This window comes from Meleagris gallopavo, chromosome 3 (assembly GCF_000146605.3).
Source record: "Meleagris gallopavo isolate NT-WF06-2002-E0010 breed Aviagen turkey brand Nicholas breeding stock chromosome 3, Turkey_5.1, whole genome shotgun sequence".
In the NCBI taxonomy this organism is placed as follows: Eukaryota; Metazoa; Chordata; class Aves; order Galliformes; family Phasianidae; genus Meleagris; species Meleagris gallopavo.
In genome coordinates, this window is record NC_015013.2 from 58,970,667 (window position 1) to 58,996,859 (window position 26,193).

A 26,193-nucleotide genomic window follows, 5' to 3' on the forward strand; every position below is an offset into this window, starting at 1 on the left:
CGCGCCGCGAGCGAGCCCTCAGCAGGCCCCGTGGGCGCCCGTTTCCTCTCGCCATTCCCGGAGCGCTTCCCTCGGCTCTCCCTGTTTTTTTCCGACTTCTGGTTATCGCTTTCTCTTTTCTTGCCTTTCTCTCCTCACTCGCGTTTTCTTCTTTCGGGCCTCCTTCTCCGCGACCTCCGCTTCTTCCAGCTGTTCTTCGATTCCTCGCAGGGCTTCGAGGTTTTCTCAGCCTTTGCCAGGCCTCTGCTGCTCTTTCTCTCTTGGCGGGCGCTTTTCTGCCTTGGTCCTCACTTCCTCCTTGGGCCTCTGCCTCTCCTCCAAAGTTTTCTCCTCGCAGCCTCCTTCCCCCCTTTTATTTTCTCTGTCTTCAGTGTTTTGTGCCTTTTGTCTCCGTGTATGCTCTCCGGTTTCCTTTTGTGCACTTATTTCTAGCTCAGTGATCTGTAAGCTTTCCTTGCTCTCTAGCCTTCAATGGGGGCTGCTGCTTCTCAACTTTTTTTTAGTTTCGTGGCTCTTGTTGCTCTCTGTGTGACTGGATGAGCTATATCTCAGAAGATGAGATGTTGGGATTTCTTAAGGATGTTTTCCTCCCCCTTTGGGAGGAGGAAGTGACTAATCAGCACAGCTTTAGATGGAGATGTGTTAAATAGAGACCTAACTCTGAGACAGCTATATATGCAAGCAAGATGGTGGTTTTCTCTAACCTAGCCTAAACTTTCAAACCAGTCCTGAATCTTTCAGGAGTAAAAATTGCTGGAGAGTAGTGGAGCTAGAGAATCTGCTCATGATTAGTTGTACATGCACGAGGAGATGAATTAGATTCTAATGGGTTACAAGTTGCTCGTTTCTTTTTAAGCTTGTTTTATTTTGTTATAGAGGAATTAAGGTTACCGTAACTCGTTCTTTTACAGTGGTTCTTAGTGCGTGGCAGATTAACAGTGTTTTGTAATGACTAATCCTAAAAAAAAAAAAAAAAATTACTCCTTAAGGTATTATTTTCTTGTGTGAAAGCGTAAACATGGTATCATTTTCTCAATGTAATTGACTGAAGAAGGAATGTATAGCTTGTAGTTCAGCTTGCAATATTACTGTATATTCTTTTGTACATTTAAAAGGCAAGGCATTATAGGTTTTTCCCTGATAAGTACCCATCAGTCAGTTTAAACGATGACGTATGATAATGAAGCTCTAGCACTGGCAGTAATCTTAAGCTAACTTTCTTTGTTCTTTTAGGCTATGCTGTGTTTATTGCTTATGTTTCTCAAGGAGGGGCAATCAAAATTCATTTGTTAAGATTTCTGCTGCCAGTTAAGCTTTGCATGTTTTAAAAGACTGTAGGATATTTTAATGATTTTCCGTGAAATTCTTTCAATTTTAAAACTCTTCAGTTGGATTTGTACATCAGGATGTTTTTATAATAGCTTGAATTGATATTTAAATTGAAAAGAACTGGTAAACTTAAATTATCTTGACAAAAACATCAGAGGATTCTAACTGAAAATTTTCTGTTTTGCTTTTTTCCCCACTTTCCTATGTACAGAGACCTAAAGGACAGGGAAATAAAGGTAAGTCGATTCACTGTAATTTTGTGTAAATGTCTGATCTTGTTTGTGGAGCTTAATGTGTTCTGAGACAATTATGGGAAGGGAATGCAGCTATGGGATGTCTTATTTCAGATGAAGACGACAGGAAATTGCATACTAAATATTACTTCCCAGCATTTTTTATAATGGTACAATAGTATGTCAATTTACATTTTTATTTTTCAGATAGATTATTGTCAGGAGTAATAAGATAACAGCTGTTTTTTTAGCTGATGTTGTTTGATATGATTGCATGATCTCTTTAACAGTATACCTTGGATCTTTCTGTACAGTGAATGGAATCAGTGTACTAGAATCATCAGGAGGAGTCTTTTGAGCAGCTTCCTTAGCTTGAGAAACACGAGCTGTGTGACTACTTAGTTACTCATATCTGTGAACAGAACACATCACCCTCCTTATTTTCAGAAAATATCTTGGGTCCGTCTGTGGAGAATATTTTTGTAGTCTTCCTAAGCCTTTTTTTTGTTTGTTTGTTTTTACTTTTTTCATCTTTTTTTTTAAACATCTTTGTATTTAAAATAGGGTTTATTCCCTCCCATAGAAACAATCAACTACTTCACTCTAAAATGCTTGGCCAGTCTGTCCTATGGCATATCAGATTATGTCCTGCAGTTATTTCTGGTGTAGAGTTTATCTTTGATATTAAAAAAACAAACAAACCAAAAGGAACCCAACCCAATAATTTATTTGGGTTTTTTGAGTAGTCAGCACACTTGTGCCGATGAATTTCTTATCTGCTCAGTAAGCTGAGCGTAGGTTAGTATACAAACAGCCACCTGTGTGATGCATTCAGTGTGGTTATTTCTGCATGCGGATTAATAACTTTTTTGTGGACCTTGTGTATTTTTTGAACCTGCTATTTATTATCTGAACGAATCTAATTGTTCTCTGTGAAGTGTCATTTAATGTTATCCACACTTTATTATTCTCTTGTTCTGTCTGTGTGCAGATTATCTACTTCTGTTTGTACTGCTCATGTTGGCATGTGCTTCCAGAATCTTGTTGAATCTAGCCTGTTTCTTTCTAATTTCAACATGCATTCAGTGTCTGCCTCCTTAGATCTGTTCAGTGTAGTCATATATTTACTGAGTACTTGTTTCATATTCTAGTACTTGTGGAACTTTTTATGATTTTTCTTTGAAGCAGGTTATGTTTTTGCCCTTTGTGTTTCTTTTAAGTGAGAAGACAGTTTCATTTTAGCAAGTAGTTTGTGGCTTTCTGTTCTTCAAATTATGATGTCTGTGTTTCTAGAGAAATTAGAACTATTAGAGAATCATAGAAGTACTTTTTGAACTATATGTTCAATATATGAATTGGGTGTAAAGTATTGAGCATCCCATTTAAGATACTATCCTGCAATTTGTTTAATAATGAAAATGCACAAGTCAACGTATTTTTTGTGCTATAACTTTTAAGTGCTGCAAAATGTGTAAATCAAAACACAGTTTCAACTTGTCTAAATAAGGAGGTTTTTGCATTTCTGAACTTGGATTTTAGTGGATTGCATCCTGTTAAATAACGTACAAGTCTCCTGGTGAGAATATGATATTAAAGAAAACTGGAGTGAAACAAACCAATAATCAGCTCAGTTCTACTGAAATATAAAGTATAGCAAATAATTTACAAAACTAATTTAATTTGGAGTTAGATTAAAGGGCTTGGAGATAGAAGATGGTAGCTTAAGTAGTTGTTGTTAGATCAGAGGTTTGTTCAAGAGGATATATTAAGTCAGTGTCAGCAATCCTTCCTATCCAAATGTTAGCAGACAGTAATCTTTTTCAGGTGTCATGATATGGTCCCAGCTTAAAGGGACCTTGAGGGAATATGTGTTACTGAGTCAGCAGATTAATCTGAAGCTCTGTGCATATGCATAGGAGTGGTGATGTTGAGAAGGATGAGATTGGGTATGTAAATAAAATGTTTTTCATGTTGAAATAAGAGTACTAAGCCTTCAAATGATACTGAGAAGTTGCTTGTATTGTCTGAGAAAATTCTCTTGATGCTTTGTTTCTAGTTAGTTAAAAGTAGGTGCCATGTGCATTCTCCTTTGACCGAAATGTGTGGGATTATACATCTGAGTTACAGAACAGTATATCTGGACATTAACTCCAGTATTTCAGAGACTTGGACCAGTAAATGATTTTATCTTGAAAGTTTTCTTATTCTATTTGTTAAATACTGTACTACTGACATAAGACATCAAAACTGATATCATCCAAATGATGTCTTACAATGGGGATAATGAGGACCTGGCGTTCCCCAAGCTCCCTTTCTCCCTTTCTCTCTTGCTTTAGTTTGTGCTAGCATATTGCACCTATGAAAGGAAAGTCCTGACTTGTGTTTACCTGTGTATATATTTTTGGTTTTGTAGGAAATTTAAATATAAGATTAGGTTTAAAACAAGAATAGAACACTACAGGTTACATTTAGTACTTACTACACACCACGTTAATCTGGATGTAGGGAGAAATTTATTCTTAATACCTTTGGCCATCGTTTGTGCAATTTGCTAGTGGTTATTCAAAGGATAGCAACAGTTGAAGGAACAGAAGCTTTAAATTCCTTTATTTGATGAGTTATTTCTTCCTGGTATCTAATTACACTGTATTTTTACAAGAAGCATGCAATATTTTCAGAGTTGGACTGATACAGGTGCTTTTACTAACTGTAGGTTAGTTTCTGGTAGTATTCTTCATCACTGCCCTGTTCAGTTAGAATACTTAATATGAGATTTTGGGTATAAGGCATGCATCTTAATCTGTTTTCTCTTGTTAAATACGTGTGTGGGCTGCATTCTTCGTTATAAACATCTTATGTAAAGTTAGAGTGAAAAGCTGGAGAAACAGTTGTAATGATGCTGTCTCATTGAAAAGTGTATACATTTAGTAGTAGAGATGGCAGCACAGAACTATGTTGTGTTGCTGACTTAAGATCTCAATATAGAATAAACAAGAAAGAAAATACATTTATAAGAATATACGTTTAGTTATGGCTGACCAAAATAATTATCTTAAGAGACCTTTAGATGCCTCTGAAACAATAAACATGGCTTGTTTTATGAAGATCAGCTGTCAGTATGAAGAGATTAATTTTGATAGAATTCTAATCTTGGCATGTAGTTTGTATATTGCTTTATGTGTGGCTGTATGCTTTTAAGAAACTCGTGTCCCTCCTTTCTGTTTTTTTTTTGTTATAACAAAATTGTATTTGGAAATATTGCTGTTTATAGTCTTTGGTTAAGACTAAGCAATGGATATGGCGTGGTGTGGAGAAGAGACCTTGAGAATCATTCTCTTGTGTGACTGGGCCAAATGAAAAAAGGAACATAGAGTTCCACTGCATGTTTCCACTGTATTTATGTTTAGGATGATTAGTGACCAACAGCTGAAACTCTGTATTTATGGAAAAACAAACAAAAACTATTATCTTAAATTGTTATTTAATTTACAAATATTTTTATATCATGTTTTAACACACATTGTGTTTGCTGTTGTTAGCCACAATTGTCTGCAGCTGGTATACAAACACTGTGTCAGTGTATAACAATGGTCAAGTGACCTTCTAAAACCCCAGAATGATAAATAAAGTGGAAGTTGCTTCCCTCCTTCTCAGGTAGCTGCTTTGGAACAAATCTTCTATTATTCTTTATTAAATTATTATTTTTCTATCTGTTGTTACTGCTGTCTGAAATTAATACGTTTTTCCATTTTTTCATATGTTTGTATGTATTCCTTTGTTATTTTTCCAGTTAGTTTAATTCTCTGAAGACAGCTTGTTACTGAAATCAAACATGGAAGAAATTGTGAAGTGTCTGGTTTGCAGTGTTAACCTTAGTGGGGGGAGGAACACAACCAAGCAACAAAACATGCTCTTAAAACACTTTCTACATATAAAAAAAAACCTTGAAGGTTTAGTTACGTAGCTGTATATACTTTTCAGAAGCTTTTGCTAAAAGAGAAAAGCAGGTGTCAACTTAGTTTTCCCAACTGTCAGAAAATCTGCTGCTTTGCTGTAACTTCTCGTGTCATCGATTCTTAGAGCACTTTATCAATTACTCTAAAACTTGTTTTCACCAAACCTACTGATAGGTAACAGCAGCAAAAAATGCATTCTGAAAAGCAGTCAGTTGTTTTTGAGAAGTCTTCTTTGTCTTTCAGTTCTATAATTTCATATAAACTGCTTGCTTATTTCAGTCACTGTTCTGCTTTGCACTCTGGAAACAATGAAGTTTAGTAGAAAATTCTGCAATTTAATTTTGAACAATAGGGGAGGGGGGGGGAATTGAGAATTACTTCAAGTAATTTGAGCAACTGGAAAATGCCAAGTAGGTATTAATGCCTTAAATGAAACTAAAAGTAATAAATAGAAAGCTAAGAAGAGCAGATAGGAGGAGATTCCAGTGTCTAATGGCATGTGTGCAGGGGAAGGATTGTAAACTTGCTCTTGGGGACTTTAACTTCTGTTTCTGTCTTTCACTGGCCCCTCTAAACTCGAGATGTGTTGCTAATTCAGTGCAGTTTAATAGTTGTGTAGGAATTAGAAAATTAGGCCGCTGAAATAGCCCTTCCCTGTTGTATTGGTGGGTTGCTGACTTTAATCTTTTCAGGAGAAAGGTATATATTGCAGATTTCACTGAACCTATTGAATATGTGTGATCTCACTGGTCTGCACATTTGCACTTAATCTGGTACTTCTGGAAACGCTGGATTTACTGCCCATGCAAATAAGGTGACTGTAGCTTTTCTGTCTGTGTAGTTTAGAAAATTCCTCCTCCAGGAAGGGAACTCCACCATCAAGAATAGTTGCTTTGGTTGCAGTCTTTCCAGACCTCTTCTGAGATCTGACTGGGGAGCTTAATGGTCTATTTTCTTTGATTTGAACAGAATAAAGCTTAACAATAATGTATTCTGTCTCATTGAAGCATCGGTAGAAGTGTTTCAATGAACAGGTGATTAAGTGTTACCTATTTTGAAAGTGCATCATTAGTCTTGTAGAAAGTATATCTAATACAAATATATTTTTAGTTTCAGTACAGAACGGTTCGATTCATCAAAAGGATGCAGTAAATGATGATGATTTTGAGCCATATCTAAGTAGTCAGACAAATCAGGTAAGTGAACATTGCTTACTGTCTTGAAGTTAACTTTGGAATTCAATGAAATTCCGGACTTAGTTCATTTTTGAACACTGTTTCTTAGCATTACTTGCCTGAATAGATGTTGAAATACAGTTTTGTATCTTATTGTATTTATACATAAAACATGAAACAGTTAAAGTTGTCTTAAATTCTGGATAAGATTCTGCTAATAAGCATGCTCTGATGTCTCTTGCTCTTGTATTCCAACTTCAAAAATAACCAGTTTCAAGAATCTTCAAAAAATGAAAGAGAAACCCAAACATCAAAATAAAACCCTACACCTTAAATTTGCAATGAATTATATTTTGGATGAAGTTCAAAACAACAGTTTCATTGGCTCTGAGAAAGTATTAAATGCATGGACATAATTCCCTTTGATGTTAGTAGGAGTATCTCACAGTTGATTGCATAATAGATTGAACCTTAATATTACTGGATTGTGGTATAATGCTTCTGCTGGAATGTTAATGGCTTATTTTCAGAGCTGTGAATTGTTTCTGTAATCAGAAGTTAACGTACGTTAAGTTTGTAAGTTGTGGTGTTGAGAGGGAAAGAAATTATTAAAAGACTTTTGAGAACTCTTCCTACTTTCGCATTTCCTCAAATAACACAATATTAAGGAGGCATTATCTGAGGGATGATGATGTGCTGCGTTTTTTTCCAAAACAACATCAGAAGTTGTGTGGTGGGTAGTCCTTCAACTTCATCATCTAAAGACATAACTGTTGTGATTTCTTAGGAGTTTTGGGAGTGGAATTTGGATTTAGTGAGTAATCTTTGTTCTGCTAGACCACAGATTATTCTTAATGGGAATGCTAGTTTGAGTGTTGTTCCTCACGAAACAAAGAATTCTGTGATGTTCTTGCATTCTTCCTGCCATTATGTTCTGGTACTTGTCTCCTATTAGACAAATCTGACAAAAAAGGAACAAGAATACAAAAAAATTGAGTCCTAATTGCAGTTATGTTTCTCTGTTAAGGAAACTACAGTTTTTATGACTTGCTTTTTTTTTAAATGGTTTCTGAAAACATGGCTACTTCCAATAGGTATTCTTACTCATCTTTGTTACCTTCGAGGGAATGGGGAAAGTTGCAGGTTCATTCATATGATCGTTAACAGTGTTTTGGATGGTATTAGAAATATTTTGTCCTGAGCATATAGCCTGTATCACTGATTTTTGTTTTATTCTCTTGCAGAGTAACAGCTATCCACCAATGTCAGACCCATATATGCCTAGTTATTATGCTCCATCCATTGGATTTCCATACTCTTTAGGCGAAGCAGCATGGTCAACTGCAGGTGACCCTCCAATGCCATACTTGACAACTTATGGACAGATGAGTAATGGTGAACATCATTACATACCTGATGGTGTATTTAGTCAACCTGGGGCATTAGGAAACACCCCTCCGTTTCTTGGGCAGCATGGATTTAATTTTTTTCCTGGGAATGCAGACTTCTCTACATGGGGGACGAGTGGATCTCAGGGACAATCAACGCAAAGCTCTGCTTACAGCAGCAGCTATGGCTATCCACCTAGTTCTCTTGGGAGAGCCATAGCAGATGGACAGGCTGGATTTGGCAGTGATACTCTGAGCAAGGTGCCTGGGATTAGCAGCATTGAGCAAGGCATGACTGGACTGAAAATTGGTGGAGATATGACAGCTGCTGTAACAAAAACTGTAGGTTCAGCTCTGAGCAGTACTGGTATGACAAGTATTGCAGCCAACAGCGTGCCCCCAGTTAGCAGTTCAGCACCTAAACCAACCTCTTGGGCTGCCATTGCAAGGAAGCCTGCTAAACCTCAGCCGAAACTCAAGCCTAAAGGTAACGTGGGCATTGGGGGCCCTGCTGTACCACCACCACCTATAAAACACAACATGAATATTGGAACTTGGGATGACAAGGGGTCAGTGGTAAAAGCTCCCCCAGCCCAACCAGTACTGCCTCCTCAGACCATAATCCAACAGCCTCAGCCATTAATTCAACCACCGACACTGGTGCAAAGCCAACTGCCTCAACAGCAGCCTCAGCCACAGCAACCACAACAGCAACAAGGACCTCAGCAGCAGGCCCAGCCTCACCAGTTGCAGCAGCAGCAGTTGCAAAACCGCTGGGTAGCGCCTCGTAATAGGGGTGTGGGCTTCAGCCAGAACAATGGAGCTGGCAGTGAAAACTTTGGTTTAGGTGTTGTATCTGTCAGCTCCTCACCTTCTGGTGTGGAAGTGCACCCAGTGCTGGAGAAACTAAAGGCCATAAACAACTACAATCCCAAAGACTTCGATTGGAACCTGAAGAATGGACGTGTGTTTATAATCAAAAGTTATTCAGAGGACGATATTCATCGCTCCATTAAGTACTCTATCTGGTGTAGTACTGAGCATGGTAATAAGCGCTTGGATGCTGCTTACCGTTCCTTGAATGGAAAAGGCCCGCTCTATTTACTCTTCAGTGTGAATGGCAGTGGACACTTTTGTGGAGTGGCTGAGATGAAGTCTGTTGTGGACTACAATGCATATGCTGGCGTCTGGTCTCAGGATAAGTGGAAGGGCAAGTTTGATGTCAAATGGATCTTTGTCAAAGACGTTCCCAATAACCAACTGCGGCATATTCGCTTGGAAAACAATGACAACAAACCAGTTACCAATTCGAGGGACACTCAAGAAGTACCCCTAGAAAAAGCCAAGCAAGTGCTTAAAATAATTGCTACTTTCAAGCATACCACCTCAATCTTTGATGACTTTGCACATTATGAAAAGCGTCAAGAAGAGGAGGAAGCCATGCGTAGGGTAAGAAACCAGTATTACAGTAGCTCTCCTGTTTTTTCGGTTCTTGGTGGCCTTGTTATTTCATACAACTGAAATTTCTCAGTGTGAGTGTTGAATCAGAACATGGTGCTTTTTCACCGAGGTGTATATACTCGATATAATTAGTTCTTAATGAAAAGATTAACTTTCTTGAACCTGTGTTAATAAAACAAGTTACATGTTTAACCTCAATGCTAACGTTGGCATGTGTAAGATGACTTCTGAGTGTTTTACTTCTTAAAGTGAACAAAAATGGAATTGAGTGCATTATCCCTAACTGTAGTCTCCCAGTTTAGACGACTTCTACTTTGTGTCATTAAAGAAAGAAACATGAAATTATAGATGAAGTTAACGTTAATTACCAAATAAATCAAAATTGTGTTTTAATAAACTTTTAACAAGCTTATTGCGAAGAGTAGATTTTCTGCTTGATTTAATTTGTCTTTCGTAGGTTTCTGAAATATATGGGTGATATAATGACTTATGCAGTGTCAGAATTATATTTTGGGCAATTCTGATAGTGCAATTAAAAATATATGTAGTTTGTTTCTGTGATTAAAAGTATACCTGTGATAAATCTGTAGAGAAAACTGTAATTTCGGAGGTCAGCATTTCAGAAAATCAGAAAAGGAAAAAGACTTTCACTTTGAACTGTTTTACAGCACTTGCTTGTCAGGTTAACTCTCCCACCACTAAAAACTGTTCCATTCACCATTAGTCTCAATATTTACTTTTGCTATATTTTTTTTCCGGACTTGCTACTGTAACAGTAAATGCATGATTTATCACGTTTAGAACTACTTCAGGGATCTGGAATTACTTTACCTAGTTAGTTGATATTCAGAAGTGTGAATTTGCATCAGTGGGATTTTGCTCTCTGTTCATCCATCACACCACTTCCTGAGTAAAAATATCCTTAAGTCTATGGTTTATGCAAATTGGGAGACTTGTGGGATATAAAGTCCTGAATTTGTTCTTATTTGAAGCTGCCATCGTTCTGCCTGCATAAGTATTTCACCTGCTCCACTGTCTCCTTATCTCTGTTAGGTTAGGTCCAACCTCTTCTGCCATTCTGCCAGCATCCACCTCACCATGGATGCCAGCATCCACCATGGGCCAATATAATAAAGTAGGAGGCATTAATTTCAGAGTACTCCTCTTTTTTTTAAAATAATTTTTGAAAAACACTGGTGTCCTAAATCAGTATTGCTACTTCTGTGCCATCTTGATGATGGGAGACTGGACCATGATCTTATCTAATATTCTACGTAAGGGAAAAATTTTGATTTTTGCAGGTTTTAGTAAACCTTTATGGTTTTAATAATGTTTCAAAAAGGCAAGACTAAGTGTTTCTCTGTAGCATTCATGTGTCAGAAGTGCCTTAATTTCTGATAGTTTAAGACACTTCATGAAGACCATGCTGGCTTCGAAAGTATAGCAGATACTTTTGTGAAAGAACTTACCAGAGGAGTCATAATTCAGATATGTCCTAGCAACTGTTTTATTTGTGGTTTGTATCTCTCTACAGTAGGTAAAATCCATGACGTGTAGTAGGGGGGAGGGACTGAGCATGGATTTAGTAATGTTTCTGTGTATGTTAAATTTAAATATCAGTGTATTAAACTCAGCATTTAATAGGTCTCTATCTACATGACTGCGATTGTGTATTTTATGTAATAAAGGAATATTGCTCTTTAATATTTTCAGTGATGCATACAGTATCTGTATGACTCAAGTACGGAACTTTACATTTCTCTATTAATACAGCTGCTTTTTCCAGTTCTAGTGAAAGCAAACATACTTGTCACGGTACTTGCACAATGGATGTTGATTTTTCTACACAACAGCGAACAACTTCTTTTTCTGGCAAATTACAAAAAATGAGTTTAGAACTGCATATTTTGGATGTCAGGGGGAAGTTCTTCACAGAGAGAGTGGTGAGGGTGCTGGAACAGTCTGCACAGAGAGACTGTGGATGCTCTGTTCCTGGAGGTGTTCAAGACCACGTTGGATGGGGCCCTGGGCAGCCTGCTCTAGTACCAGATCTGGAGCATGGTGACCTTGCATGTGGCAGGGTGGTTGGAACTTGATGTTCCTTGGGTTCCCTTCCAACCCAAGCCATTCCATGATTCTGTGTCTAGGAGTGAGATTTCCTTTTTGAAGATGTACTTTAGACATGCCTGAAGCAAATTTATACAATTCATAGCTTACTTGGGTTGGAAGGCACCTTAAATATCATCTAGTTTCAACTCCCTGTATTGGGCAGGTTGTTCCCCACCAGATCAGGCTGCCCAGGGCCCTATCTTAGAGTATAGGAAGTCCAAATTAAACTAATTCCCTTAAAAACTACTGTTGGTTTAAAACCTCTAGGTTTCTTCTTGTTCTGATGCAGTATAGAAACAACTTATCCTTAAGCTGTAAACATTCACTTGTTAACTCCTTCATGATTCAAGCATGGTTTAGAAATTCAGTAATTAGTATTGTAAGCTCTATTTTATGGTTAGTTGAGTAATCCTTTATTACCTAGGGTCATCTAAATTTATGGAGCTGTATACAAATTAGTATGCTTCTTTCTGCCAGTAGACTTGTGTATTCCATGCACGTTGAGTTAATGCCTTTTTTCTGTGGCAGCTGTGGTTGTTTCTGTCATAAGTTTTCTTTTTGCTGTTAGTAAAAAAAGTAAATGTATCAGATGGCAGTAGTCACTCGCATGTTACTTCAAGACTGGTTACTCATTCATTGTTGCAAAGGTGGTAGCAAAATTGCCTACAGTCGATGATCTAAATAAAGCAATGTCATCTGATTTATAGATGTTATTTTACTTTATAACTGTTCATCCCAGCTAACTTATTTGAAAGTAATTGGTAATAAAAATTAATCTTAACAACCCAGGGGAATCAGTAATTAATTTTTAATATGACTTGTCATTGTTTTGTTCAAGTTATGACAGTGTACTTGTAAAAGTGCAATGAATGAGACTTCCTTAACTTTGCATTTGATACAGGTTGCTTCAAAGTGTAAATATTAGAACTGCTGTATCAGTCAGTGCTTGATGTGATCCTGCTGTGGACCAGATGTGTAAAAGTAGGATTGGAAACAAACTTGTGCAGCACTCACATTTTTCTTATTGCTGAGGTTCTAGTATCCTATTTTAAATGTATTGGGTGCTAAGTTCTTTACTATGATAGTGGTGAAGTGCTGGAACAGGCTGCCCAGAGAGATTGTGGATGCCCCATCCGTGGAGGTGTTCAAGGCCAGGTTAGATGGGGCCTTGAGCATCCTGGTCTAGTATTAAGCGTGGAGGTTGGTGGGTCCTGCCTGTGGCGGGGTAGGAGCTTTGTTGATCCTCGAGGTCCCTTCCAACCCAATCTGTTTTATGATTCTGTATCTTTTCATCTAAGGAACTAGCAGGCTCCTTTTTCACAAGTTTTGTCAATGGTAGGTTGAAATCTGAAATTGCGTTAGTTGCATTAGTCCTTAGTTTGAATTACTGCTTGGGGGTTGTGGTGTAAGTGTGCGTGTTTGAAGACTGTTCAAAAACTTGTTGGATTGTCTTTCAACAGAAAGCAGTAGCAATATGATGCATTAAAAAAAAAAGTTAAGCTTAAAAGCTTAAAATATGCTGTTTAAGAGTATGTAATTACTGTAGGAAAACAAGTTGCAAAATATCTGTTGTATTTATACACCTGGCCATCAGTAAATATGTAGGTCAAAATGAAGCCCGGCTTTGATTCAAAATAACAACAAAAGCAAAACAACCAAACACACAGAGCCCCACCAGCCAAGTAAACAAATAACCTACCCCCAAACTAACAAACAGCTGTTGAAATACTCCTAGGTTTTCACTCACCCGCAGGGGGTGACTTCTTAAAAGTGTAGTTATCTGTTGTTTGAGGACCTCCTTTGGTGTTGCTTAGTATTGAATTCTACTTCTTGTAGCATATGGTGGACAGAAGGTTGTGGTTCCTCATAACTGTAGAATCCTGACTTAGTAACACTATCATGAAATTGTTTTATTGTAACAGTCCTGACAAATAATTATTATCTGTAGAAGATGAAATGAGTATAATCTCAGCTGCTTCTCTAATTTGCATTTGGAGTTTTTTTCTTTACAGGAAACTTTTGAATGGCAGGTGAATATTTGCCATGTTGGTTTTTTGTTGCACTACATACCTTGTTATAGGAGTGCTCATATAGCCAGAATTTTCTGACTCAGAGTAATTTCATATTTTTTTCCTTTGTTGTGATAGCGATGTGGCTGCTGTTTCTCTGATAAGCTATCTTATCAGATGATAGTGTTAAACAACATGTTAAACAATATATCTTTCTACTCTAGGACATTGCTGTCTTTATGCTTGATTAGATTATTTCTGAAAAATATCTTGTAGAGGAATGAGGAAAGTGAGGAAACATAAATTGTGAACTGTTGTCTCTTTCCTCCTGCTCCAGCCCATTCAACTATGTCAAGCTCTGATATAAACACATAATCCTTGCACAAGTGAAAGAAAAGAGTTAGTGACTAACATTTTTAATGTAGGTAATTGATAGTTGTACTGTCATCTTGTACTGCTTTTTTTGTGTGTGCTAAAGATTCAAAACAGTAAATGAGATTTTTCTAATGTCTTGTGAGAAATGCATTTGCTCTATACTTCTCAGATTTTGAGAGTTATTTCAGAATTTTCTTGAACTTGCTGCATATCTACAGTTTTTTCTTTATAAATAAGAGTGGTATTGAAGGTGTAATGTCTATTGCAAGAAAAAAAATAATTTGCCAGGAAGTTTTACTGTTAATGTGCATAAGATGAAGGGTATCCCTGGTCCTGGGAGAAGAGAATTATTTGGGACACAAGGAATTTATACATTGATCCAGAATTTTTTCGTCCTGTGATGATGCATAGTTCCTATGCCTTAATATGCTTCAGCGTTGTGAGTCATTTAGGAGCAGCTGAAAATGATCTGCAAGTTTTCTTACAGGCATATGAATTTCAATGCCTGTGTTGTCTGTGCATTTGGCTGAGACAGTTGTTCATGTTCAGAGTTGGTGTAAAGTTTATTACAGGGTAAAGACGATATGGAGAGATTTGGATGTTAAAAGGTGATATCACTAATATATATTGACTATGTAAGGATTTAAGTAGTGATACAGCCTTTCTGTTTTAAGGAAAAAGGAGTTGCAGCTGGGGAAGTCCAGTATTGAAGTGTTGAATGAAAGAGCTGGAATGCAATTAAGCTCACAGGTAGTCTTAGTTTAGAAAGAGATATAAATGGATCTTTTTCCCTTGTCTTTTTGATTTGAAATTCCTGCCTGCAGAGTGAGGACTTCAGAGACTTTTCTGCTGAGCAGAATGACCAAATTTCTTCTGTAATATACAGACCCCTATCGGAAAAGCTAGGAACATCAACTAAATGGTTTGCCTGAATGCTATGAGGCAAATCATTTTTGGAATCTAATGCTTTTAATATTCATAAATATGAAGGAATTGAGTGTGGTCTGTGATAACTGCAGTGTTCCTGAATGTCCTGTTGAAGTTCTTTGGTTTTTTTTTTTTTTAAGACACCGGAGCAATTCTAAGTTTCTTCCAGAGCAAAAGATCTGTGATTGTTCACAAGTAGCCTTTTGCATCCTGTTCAGATGAATCTGTTGAGAACAAATTGACTGGAATGTTATGCTTTTCCTGCAGTTTGCGAGAAGTGTGACAAAATATGTCTGCATAAGGTAGTCACAACCTGCATGACTTCACTCTACTTCAGTGTTGTTTCATTAATTCATGCCAGAGGTGGACTGGCGTTAGGAGAAAGTCAAGTGTAGATTGTTGGTGGTGCTTTAATGGAAAAACCAACAAACCAACAGTCAAAAGCTATATGAAGCTTAACTAGAAACGCTGTTTGTACAGATTGAATTGAACTAAATTGTTGAGGTTTAGTATGAAAGTTGATTGGTTTTAACCTTCAGAATCATCTGTAATCATGGATTATGGTGTTTTTTTTATCAGATGAACTGTTTGAGCCAGGTTCCAGTGTGTGGTGGTGTTCTTAACAGAGAGGTAATTATGGTTACTATTGTGCTTCTCTACTTAGGGTCATATTCAGTTGTGAGAATGTAAGTAAACTTGTATGTTAATTCCATTTTCATATGGAATATAATGAGAAAGCGAGATGAAGTATGTTCATGACAGATTTTAAATTGAAATAGTAATTTGAGTTGCAGATTGTAATTTCTGTTACATGTACATGGAGAGAGTTAGTGGTGAGGCTGAGAAGTCTTCCCCACAGTGTTTTCTAGACTCTGCAGTGGATGTCATTTCTCTTCTAAGGCTATTCTAGATTCTTTAGCAGAGTTGTTAAATAAGGTCTTGTTTCTGTTGCCCATGGCTTTCTGAGTAGAAGTAACAAAGATGTCAGTCATCTAACTGCTTTTTGCAGTTCTTTCTTACATCAGATATCTGTTCCAAGGCCTCAAAAGTCAGTATTACACAGTTTCTTTTTTTACTTTTTAATGAGCTTCCTCCAATGGCTATATTGTAGCTAATTAAAATCTGATATTTCAATGTGTATTGCACTGTAGGGAAGCACTTGCTATGTCTAGTTAGAATTGGATATTGTCAGTGATGGATTGGCCATCTGGGAAGATGAGACTGGAAGAGCTTTTCTGGCTCGTGGAGTTTTAAGTTTGGTTTTTGCAGAGCCTTTCTTTGTGGTTTGTCATTAATAGTATCTTTAAATTAGTTAAGTTTCTTTCTCCACCTTCATGAATGTTCATACCTTGTTATTTAGTGTGCTGTGGGAGTTCAGATATGAATTCATATTTTCTTAAGTATAACAAAATATAGAATGTTCTGTCTGTTCTGCTAAGAATGCTCTGCTCAAATATGATTTACCACAATGATTGTAATATTTACGGTTTTGCTGTTGCTGAATCTTTCTGAGGTTAAAATAAGTAAAATGCCATCAAAATTAATATGGAAAATAAGAATTCTGGGTTTTGCAGCTTTACAGACTTTCCCAGCATTCATATGCTTGAAAGCCTTATTTGCTGTCTGGAGCTCAAATGATCTACAACAGCAGGGTCTTGGACGAGTATTAATTCGTATGGCTTACTGGAAAAGTTGGAGCTCTGGAGTTGTAAAGTTTAATTTGACGTCCTTGATTTTTAATTTGTGACTTTTACTTTTCATGTTGAAATAAGAAATAGAAGAAACTAAATGTTTGGGAGGAGGTGGTACCTGAGCAGCGCTTAATTTCTGGGTTTGTGTAAGGCTTCTAGAGATCCTTCCCAATTGATCTTTCCTTCACGGATTCCCATAATCACTAAAAGTGCTACTTAGATACATTTAAGTAATTTTTGGTTGTAAGATAATCTATCTTCAGATTTACCCTCTCTCTGGAATTTGAGTGAGATGTTGATGAGATATTTCACCTAACTTTAGAAGTTTCATTAACGTACAGCTGATGAGATCCTTGCTATAAATGGGGTAAATTATTTCTAGCATTTTTTGCTTTTCTCAGAAATCTGTTCTTGGTTGTGGTCTCGAGCACTAAGGTCAGTGTTTCTGCTGTCCCAGTATAATGATATGCTGGGGTGCAATAAATGGCAGATTATGGCTGAAGCCATTAGTAAATGAGATTTCATGAGCTTTGCTGTGGCTTTTTCTCACCATCTCTACAGCTGTCTGTTCCACCTCTGCCAGGTGTTCCAGCCTACACAGTAGGGTTGGCAGAGGTGTGTGCCTGCAGTTCCCTTCACAGAATGCAGTCTGGCATGTTTGCTTATGTTGCAGATGAACATGAAGATTAAATCGAAGTCTGCGCTGAAGCAACTAAAATATGCTGCACGTTCCCTTTTGAAACTGCTGTAAGAATGCTGTCTCTTGACAGGGGGGCAAAGCAGAGAGCTTCAAGCATGAACATTTTAAAGATTGCAGCATGATACACAAGTTCTGCAAAGGTTTTTTTGCAAGTATAGCTGATCATGCTGGAGTTGAACACATGGGGAAACTATCTGCAATTTGTGCAAGTTTGCAACCCTAAATAGCTTTAAAAATGGACACCTTGCAATGTTCGCACCTCCAACTATCATAAAATAAGCAAAAGTTCTTCTCTCACTCTGAACTTCAGTTTGTAGGACCTTAGGGGGGGAAGTGTGTCTTAGGGCTGTAGCAGTTCTTTTTGTTAAGCTTCCACTTCAATTTTGCTACTAAAAATGAACATTTTTCATTTCTCTTGTTTTGGGCAAGAAATTCCAGAAAGTAGTGTTATACATCTCAGCAGTTTCTTTCAAATCAGATCGGAGCATATTTTTGTTGCTTTGAAGGTTGAAATTTTGTTGGCATAGAGGTTTTTTTAAATCTGAGGATAAATTGCATTGTGATTGCTTTTTAGCACAGGATCTTCCAATTAGTGCACTGAACTCAAAATTGACCACACATTGCTGTGCTGCTCATTACATATCTTTCTTTACTCTAGGTTGAGGCATGTTTCTTATGCCCAAACCTTTTTAGGTTCACCTTGATTTGGTTTTGTCAGTTTGTGTAGAAAGTTGTTTGCATGCATGAAGCTTGCTCACCACATGGTCTCTTGCTAGCAGTTACTGCTAACCAGCTGTTCCATTCCCACATAGTTCTAAATCAAATGCTGGATTGCTTTCCATTCCTGCTCATAAACTCCACCCAAAGCTGGGTAACCTCACTGGTAGATTGGGAAGTAAAGCAGGCTGTGCTGGCCTTTGGCAGGGAATGTGAATTGACCTGAGAAGCTTTTTACTCTAGGATGCTGAGTTTTGGAAAAGATATTACTCATCTGAATATAAGAAGAGAGAGAGCAGTTTGGAATGCAGAGAGATGCTATGTAGTCAGCTTGACTAAATGTTTACCTGGAAATGAAGGAAAACTGATGATGCTACTTTTGTGCAGGTAGTATTTTAAATGGAAAAAATATTGATATATCATTATTTAACATTGCAGTTTTGTAAGCTGCTATAATACAGCAGTAGTGGCTTTCAGCACTTGGCAGTTAAGTCTGCTAATAGTACAGCAGTAATCTAAGATGTACATAAGCAGGCTATTTTTGCATGCTTTATGTACATAGGCATGAGACCCAGTGATCATGTGTTTTTAGCCTAGAGATACACTCTTAGCATACTAATATATATTAATTTAATGACTGATAGCATCAATCTCATTTTAAAATCACTATGCAAATATTGGCCATGCATCTCTGAACTAGGAAAAAAGAATATTGTAGAATAATGCTAACATTGCTCCTTAAATATACTGAAGTTCTGTTATAGAGATTGGAACACACAAGTTGTACAGCTACTGAGACAGTGAGATCACTGTTGTGACCAAGAGCTCTGCAAGCCTTACATTTTTGGTGTTCATTTTGAAGCAGCCTTTCTTGAAGCAGAAGTCTGTCTTGAGGAAAACTAGATAACTATTCTCTAGGAACTATCTCAATGTTTTGTATACTCATTATAATGTCTTTGTGAGAATTTATTTGGGATTATATGTGAATTTTCACTTTCACTAAGTAGTTTCTAACGTAATAAAGTTTCAGCATGATATCAGATAGTGGTTTTGAATTGTTCAAATACCTCCTGGTTTATTTTGGTTTTCCTTGCTATGTTTGTGTTCCAATTATAACATCCTGTGTAATGCAATAATAAAAACACTGGAAATGAGTTCTGTTTTCTTTTAAATGAGGCAGGGAGCTATCTCTTCCAGAAAGTATTATCAAACATTTACATAACTTGCTCAGTGATGCAATTAAAAAAAAAAGGAAGAAAATTTCTAAGTTTCCTAGAGTCAAACTGTAGTGTCTTCCTGCAATCTAATTAGCAAGATACATAATGAAGGCAAGAAAGAATAATTGCTGTTTGTTCTTTTCCTAGAGATCATAATACTTAATTGTATATTTATCTTAAAGAAAATGATGAATCATTGAAAATGTTACTCCTCTGTTAGTCTTGTAATACAGTGGTAGATTTTTTTAGTCTCTAGTAGAGATACAGTGAAATGAGTAGTGTTTACACTGTTTATCTTTTTTTTTTACACATATGACATATTGCATCTTCTTTTATACTAAATGCAACATCTTAAACCTCTGTGGTAGCTTTGAGGTGAATGTCAGCCTGATTGCAAGTGAGGCTTGCATTTGAGCGGTTTCTGTCATTGTTTTTTGTTATCTTCTTTTTGTTTGTCTTTACCCAGCCATTCCTACCTCACTCTTTTTGTAAGTAACTTCTAGACAGAAAAATATTGTATGGTTGACCTTTTTTATTTTATCTTGTCATCACAGCACCGTGTTTGCATGGAGGAAGAAGTACTGGTGCAACTTGTTCCTTTACCTTTTGATCTTAAGCACATCAAAACGTTTACTGCAGTAGTCTTTGATTAAGATATCTGGGAGCGTGATCTTTGTGTTTTCATTTATCTGGTATCTACTGTAGAGAGAAAGTGTACATAGATGGTTGTAAAGTTATGAAGATAGAAGTCCTTGAAAGCTAGTTGCTTGATTTTAGAGAATTTACAATGCTGCTTCTTTAATGAGAGGAAAGCAAATAATGTATAACTTTGTGTATTAACACGATTTTCCTCTTTGTTTTTGTTTTCTTTCAGGAGAGGAATAGAAACAAACAATAACTGTATGGAGATATCCTGCTAGAATTACAACACTAATGATGTAGACTCTGGAAATGCCTAATATGTCTAAGAAGACGTTATTAAAGCTTTTTTCTGCTTAAGGTGACATCTTTGAACACTTTAACACGAAATTGACTCTTCTTGTAATGGTTCTCATCAGTGCATCTGCCCTTATACTCTCTCACCAAACACACTTGAGAACTGTACCTTCGTCAAGCACTTTCTGTCCTGAAGCTTTTACCAGTATCTGCTGTCTTTTGTATTTATGCATCCTAGCTAAGGCACAGGAGACTGAACGAATGCAAGGATTCATTAACTCTTTGAATTTGTTAAATACTAACATTTAACCATTAGAAGTGGTTCAATGATGTGAGATTCACATTGCTTCAACTTAATTTTTTTTCTTTGTAGTTTTTTTAATTGTCAGATTTTAGCTATTCAACAGATTAAAAGCAAATCATGCCATATTTAGTCCTGGAGTAAAACTCAAGTCTAAATGTTCATGTGAAAATTATTGTAGTAATCTTTTAAAATGGCAAAGCAACTTTAAGCTGCAGTTTAGCCAAATGAAACGTAACATAAAATTATATTAGAATGACATTTCCCTTGTTTCAAACTGTTTGGTGTAAGAGAATATTAATATGCAGCTCGGTGGACACCACCAGTTAATGCACATTTCTTTATTTTTTTTTCTGTAACATGTATACTGAAAAAAGTGCATTTGTCTGAGGAACTGTTTGTTTGCTACCACTCAACAAATCTCAGTTTTGAGTAAATGTACCTCAGTCTAAATCAGACTTTTTATGACCTTTATAACTACATTTAAAATCTTTAATTCCTATTTCTGGGTGTTTGCAAGCCTGACAGATTGCTATCATGAAAGTGAAAATTTACTCCTCTAGGTGATTCACTAGCTAAATAAACATAATTCTTGTTTAGCAAGCATATACTGTTCTCACAGTTTTTTGTTTCATTTTCCCAACATTGAAGTGCTTTCCCCTGTCTACTGTTAAAAATATTGGGAAAAAAAAAAACAACCCTTGATCCATGGAGAAGATATAACCATTTTATCAAGATTTTTGTTAGAAAACAAGGAATTTTAGAATACGTATTAAACTGGTTTCTGCTCTACTAGCTTTTAACTCCTCAAATTGTATCCTTTGTTTCAGTTTGTAGCCACGCACATTCTATCTTCTGGAAGAGAATATTAGAAAAATGTTAAGCAGGTGTATTGACTGTATAAAATACTGAACAGCCTGTACCAAACTCCATGGATAGCTTTCTCTTTTTAGAAAGACAGTGTAGAAGTCAGATATGTTATAGCTTAAAATAGCAATATGGCGTATTATTTGAACGTTTCATGTCTTAATGTCCAGCACAGATGTTTATATTGTTTTGAGTCCTTCATTTACAGATTCTGGCAATCAAAGTTCTGAAGCTTAAGTGGTATAACTTTGTTTTGAATACAGACTATTTTGCTGGATTTTAGTTTTTCTCTTCTCAGGCCCCAGCTCTCTTCTGACTTCGCATATACAAAACAGTCAATACATGCTATTTCTTACTCATTATTTTAAATATTCGAGAATGAGGAGAAGCAGATATGAATCTTAATTTTTACTACTTGTTTTCTGCAAACTCAGAAGGGAAGCCACTTTCATATTTTGGAAAGAAGCAGCAATCTCACTTAAATGCAGATTAGGTGAGAAGGGAAAGGCTAAACTCTTATTATGTGAGGAGACTAGAAGAGAGTTTTCAAGCCCCAATCCTTATGAAATTGGCTTGAGCCCCAAAATCCCTGCTTCCCTGTCTTTGTTTCTTGCTGACAAATTTTGTAGGTATTTGTTTCCCTCTGTTGGCTGACCTATGGATTACTGCCTGTTACTCCAACTGTGACTGATCATTTGAAGTGGCAAAGATCAATATTCAAAGAATGTAGTCCTTCTGATAATCCTTCAAGGGATCAGCATGCTTCTACTTCTTTGTTGCAAAAATATCAGGAAAATGCACAGATGTTTCCAGTTAAAAGAAAGCTACTGTTAGTCAGGTATTCAGGATTTGATTGCATGTACAACCTTACTTTGCTTCTGCTGCACTATTCATATTTTTGCAGACTTAAAGTATTTCCTGCTTTATCCCTTGCCTCTTTTATTCTATAGCATGAGCATTGCTCTGGGATTGAATCAGGCTTAGAATAAAATGAGTTTGTTACTTTGCAGACTTTGAAAGCTTGGCAAATGAGAAGGGATTGTAACAGAAGGAGGTGATCATTTAGAGAGCTGTGACAGTTCTTATGCTGTTCCAGGATTGTTAGTTGATCTACAAATAGAAGAGTTTAATTGCTGATGGTATTAGTCATGTTGTGACCGACTTGCAGACTGCTGAGTTTAGTATGTGCAGCTGAAATTAAAAGGAGTTTTATGTGCATATAAAGTGCTGTAAAAATAGTATATACCATTGTAATATACAGCTGTGGAGTGCTGTACTGGTTAATGGACACATGACACTGCTAGCCTTCAGCTTCCTTATGCACGAGCTATTTTCCTCCAGAAAGAAAAGGAATGGTGCTTAATATATCAAATAAATGTAGAAATACTTTTTTGGTCTTCTTTTTTTGGTTTTTTTTAATCCAGTGAAGCTGTGTTAATGGCTGCTTGCTAACAGTGAAGTTGGTAGAACCCCACTTCTGTTCCTGATTCTACCTCCTCTATTGTCAGCATTTGTTTTCCTGCGGTCCATACTGAACCAGTTAAACCAGCAGAAAATTTCTTAACTGTCTGAACAGTGAGGTTAAACATTTATGAGGGAGATGGTGGGAGGGAAAGGAAGAAGGCTTTTCCTTTCAGGAGCAATGCTGAACAGGCACTGCTGCATTGTACCTACATGCTCACCAGTTGACAAACCATATAAATTAGTATTATGGAAACTGGAGAAGGTGACTTCCCTCCTCCCCCTGAGAAAACTCAAAAAGCTGGTTTTAGTGTAAGATTTTGTTAGCATACAGTGAAATAAGATGTTATTGCACTTCTAGTGCAGGAGGAGGGTAAAAATGCTGAGTATTTTCCATTTTGAGTACTTTTCCCACTTTAAACACAACTGACAAGTCATAGAGTAAAGGATTGCTGAAAGACTTGACCTGCCTTATTGTACAAATTGAGACAAATCAACGTTGTGTGAGCTTTGCTAATCTTTGAGTATGTCTTGTCTTTGTAATATCAGCATCTTTAAGTAGGGGGTTTTTTGGTGTTTGACGAGAAATAAACCCTGTCAATTGAATGCTCAGGTTGCTGACTTAAGCAAAACATGGGTGCTACTTTATTACTAAGAGACTTGGATTGGGAAAACCTCAATATTCACAGCTAGACAAAATTCACTGCTTCGTGTCTTTTGTTTTTCTAGGCTTAATTTTAGCAAATACCATTTTTTCTGTACATCCTCTTTTTTTCTCCTTGGATACTCTGACAGTTTCAAAGCACTGTCTGCAAAGTATAGATGCAAAAGCCCCTTGCCAAAGTCATTTTCATCCCAGACAAATCCACCGAACATGGTGAGCTTTTTAGTCAAATGACAAAAAAAAAAACAAAAACTTGGTGTATAGGAGAAAGTATATTAGTTATTTTTCATTACTTAGTCAAAATTCTGTTTTGAAGTTACTTTCTATGCAGTACAAGTGTTTCCACACCTGAAACATGTTCTTTTAAACAAATTCTTTTGATTTCAGTGCATCTTCCTTGTTCCTATTTGAAACTGCCAATTTTACTGAAAACATTGAAGCAGTAGTGTTTTGAATTCCGTAAATAGCATTATGTTTGTTTTGGCCCTTTTTCAGCTAAGATTCTGAAATTATTGTTAGTTCTTTCACAAGAAGATATTTAAATATTTGAGATGATTCTAGTAGAGTGTGAAAATCCAGTGTGGAGCATCTTCTAATTTTCTGCTGCACTCATTTTTAAATAAATAATCCCAGGCATTCAAATGTAAGTAACTCTTTATGAAGAAATGACTTTCATGTGGTTTTCAAAGCCATTTGAACTAATTTTTGTTGCCATTTGTTATTATGGAACTACACTCCTACTTTCTATGTCTTTATTCTTTTGACAGATGGAGGTCAATATAATTTAATGATAAATTGAGAGAATAAGAGTAGTTTATTCTGTTGTGAAAGAAGCTGGTTTACATTTTTGTTTTTATATAAGTTAGCGTACAATAACTTAAATGAAAACCTTGCATGACAATTGACAATTTGATCTTAATTTTTTTTTTTTTTTTGAAACTTTCAGTGAAGGTAACCTCTTCATGTTCTCATTTAATCTATTTTCAGCCTGGCATGTAAGCTGTAGTTTGTGGGAAAGGAATGAATTATTCCATGAGTTATAGGAAACTTAAGTAAAGTTTGGCTTCATTTAAAACTATAATACTAGTGTACAGCTGACATGTTTTCATCAAAGCATCTGTTCTATATTGTCTATTCTACTTTATATACTTGAATAAAGTGCATTTGAATATGGTGAATGCTGGCCTTTCAGTTCGTGAAGTTAAATTTCTAACTATTCCAGGCTTTTGACAGTATTTAACTTCCCATAAAAATCCTGAAATGTTAATTATATATACTCATTGTTCAGGGATTTCTAAACCAAATTCTACTAATTACACATGTAGCATTTGTTTATTAATGTTCCATTATATGCGTAATATTTGTTACCACTTATCTGACCTAGTCCTTCCCCAGATGTAGAAGTCTGACAATAGCAGTCAGGCACAAGTCTCTTCCAGTTTCCCTCTGCTTTGCACAAGGAACATCTGCCATAATGTAAGCAGAGAGCATAAATGGGTTGATCTTCAAGTATCTTCCTCCGGAATTTCACTCTTAGTTAGACCTTCAGGAAGCAATGAATTCTTTTCTTCTATCTGAGTAAGCATTCCTTTCCATTTCCCCGTTCCTTTTGGGATGACTCCAGTGTCTGCTGCTACCTTGGGAAGCGTGGCCATGGATGCTTTTTCTGAAATCCACAAAAATGTTCCCAACTCAGTGATTTCCCTTTCTGGACAAAAGAAATCTGCTAGCAGAGTTTTAATTTGTTTTGGTTTGTTTCAGTCTGTTTGCCATAGGAATTGCTAAATTTGGTTTCCCACATGGTGAAGGCCAATCTTTTTAATTTAACTCTACAGTACGTTCTTTTGGAAGGTGGAGAAAGAAATTGTTTCATTCAAATTTTAAAGAGCATATAGTTATTTCCATGTAAGAATCTGCCCTGGTTGTTTCTTTGAATTTTAGGGGTGGTGATAACTGATGGTTATCTGGTGTTAACAGTGGGAGTTGATATAACTGTTTGCATATCCTCTGTGCATCTACGCTTGTCATCTTAATAATGAATTTACTTCTTTTGCCTGTAAGATTAGTTTGTAAAACTTGATAAACTTTTCTTTTTTGTTTTTAATTTCATCCACTCGGGCTATAGCATTTCATCTGCCTGCACGAGTTGATGTGCGTCTTGAGAATGAAGTGGATATTCATGTAATATGAAACAAAATACATTGATGATTGTATTTTAAGTTGAGCTTGTGGGCTTTCAAATAAACAAGCTGTCTGTGTCCTCGTACATGAAACGTTATACTTTAACCTTGAACTCTGAATTGGTGCATCTTTGCTTTCTTTTTCTGCAAACATCTCAAAGAACCCCAGATGTTTAAAACCAGAAATCCTTGTTTATGCCTAGTCCAGGAATAAAAAATATCTAGGCTAAGCAAGATAAGGGAGGTTTAGCTTTAGTTTTGGCTAAACTCATACATTTCAACAAAATGGTAAGATAAAAGGTTGTGGGTCTTTCATCATTTACTGTAGTTGTATATCTACTGTAAAAAACAACAACAACCACCACCCAAAACGTTATTTTGCAGACATTAATGTATGCAGCTGCTGTTTAATAATAGCCAAAAATCTTCCGTATTTACATCACATCAGTGTAGCAGCTATGTAAATGATGGAAGGACTGAAATCTTTTTCTAAGTAT

General features: G+C 36.5%; 1 protein-coding gene across 1 annotated transcript; it reads left to right on the top strand.

Moving 5' to 3' along the window:
• Positions 1-30: 30 nt before the first annotated feature.
• Positions 31-24,694, top strand: YTHDF3 (YTH N6-methyladenosine RNA binding protein 3). The gene is made up of 4 exons (XM_010708979.3): positions 31-1,565; positions 6,629-6,714; positions 7,938-9,530; positions 20,162-24,694. The coding sequence occupies exons 3-4, from the start codon at positions 7,956-7,958 to the stop codon at positions 20,183-20,185; spliced, it is 1,599 nt and encodes a 532-aa protein (XP_010707281.1). The 5' UTR covers positions 31-1,565; positions 6,629-6,714; positions 7,938-7,955; the 3' UTR covers positions 20,186-24,694.
• Positions 24,695-26,193: the final 1,499 nt, after the last annotated feature.

Excerpts from the sequence above, each read along its gene's own strand:
- YTHDF3 (XM_010708979.3), top strand. The coding sequence starts at position 7,956 with ATGTCAGACCCATATATGCCTAGTTATTATGCTCCATCCATTGGATTT. Across the intron at positions 9,531-20,161 it reads AGGAGGAAGCCATGCGTAGG|GAGAGGAATAGAAACAAACA; the intron begins GTAAGAAACCAG and ends GTTTTCTTTCAG.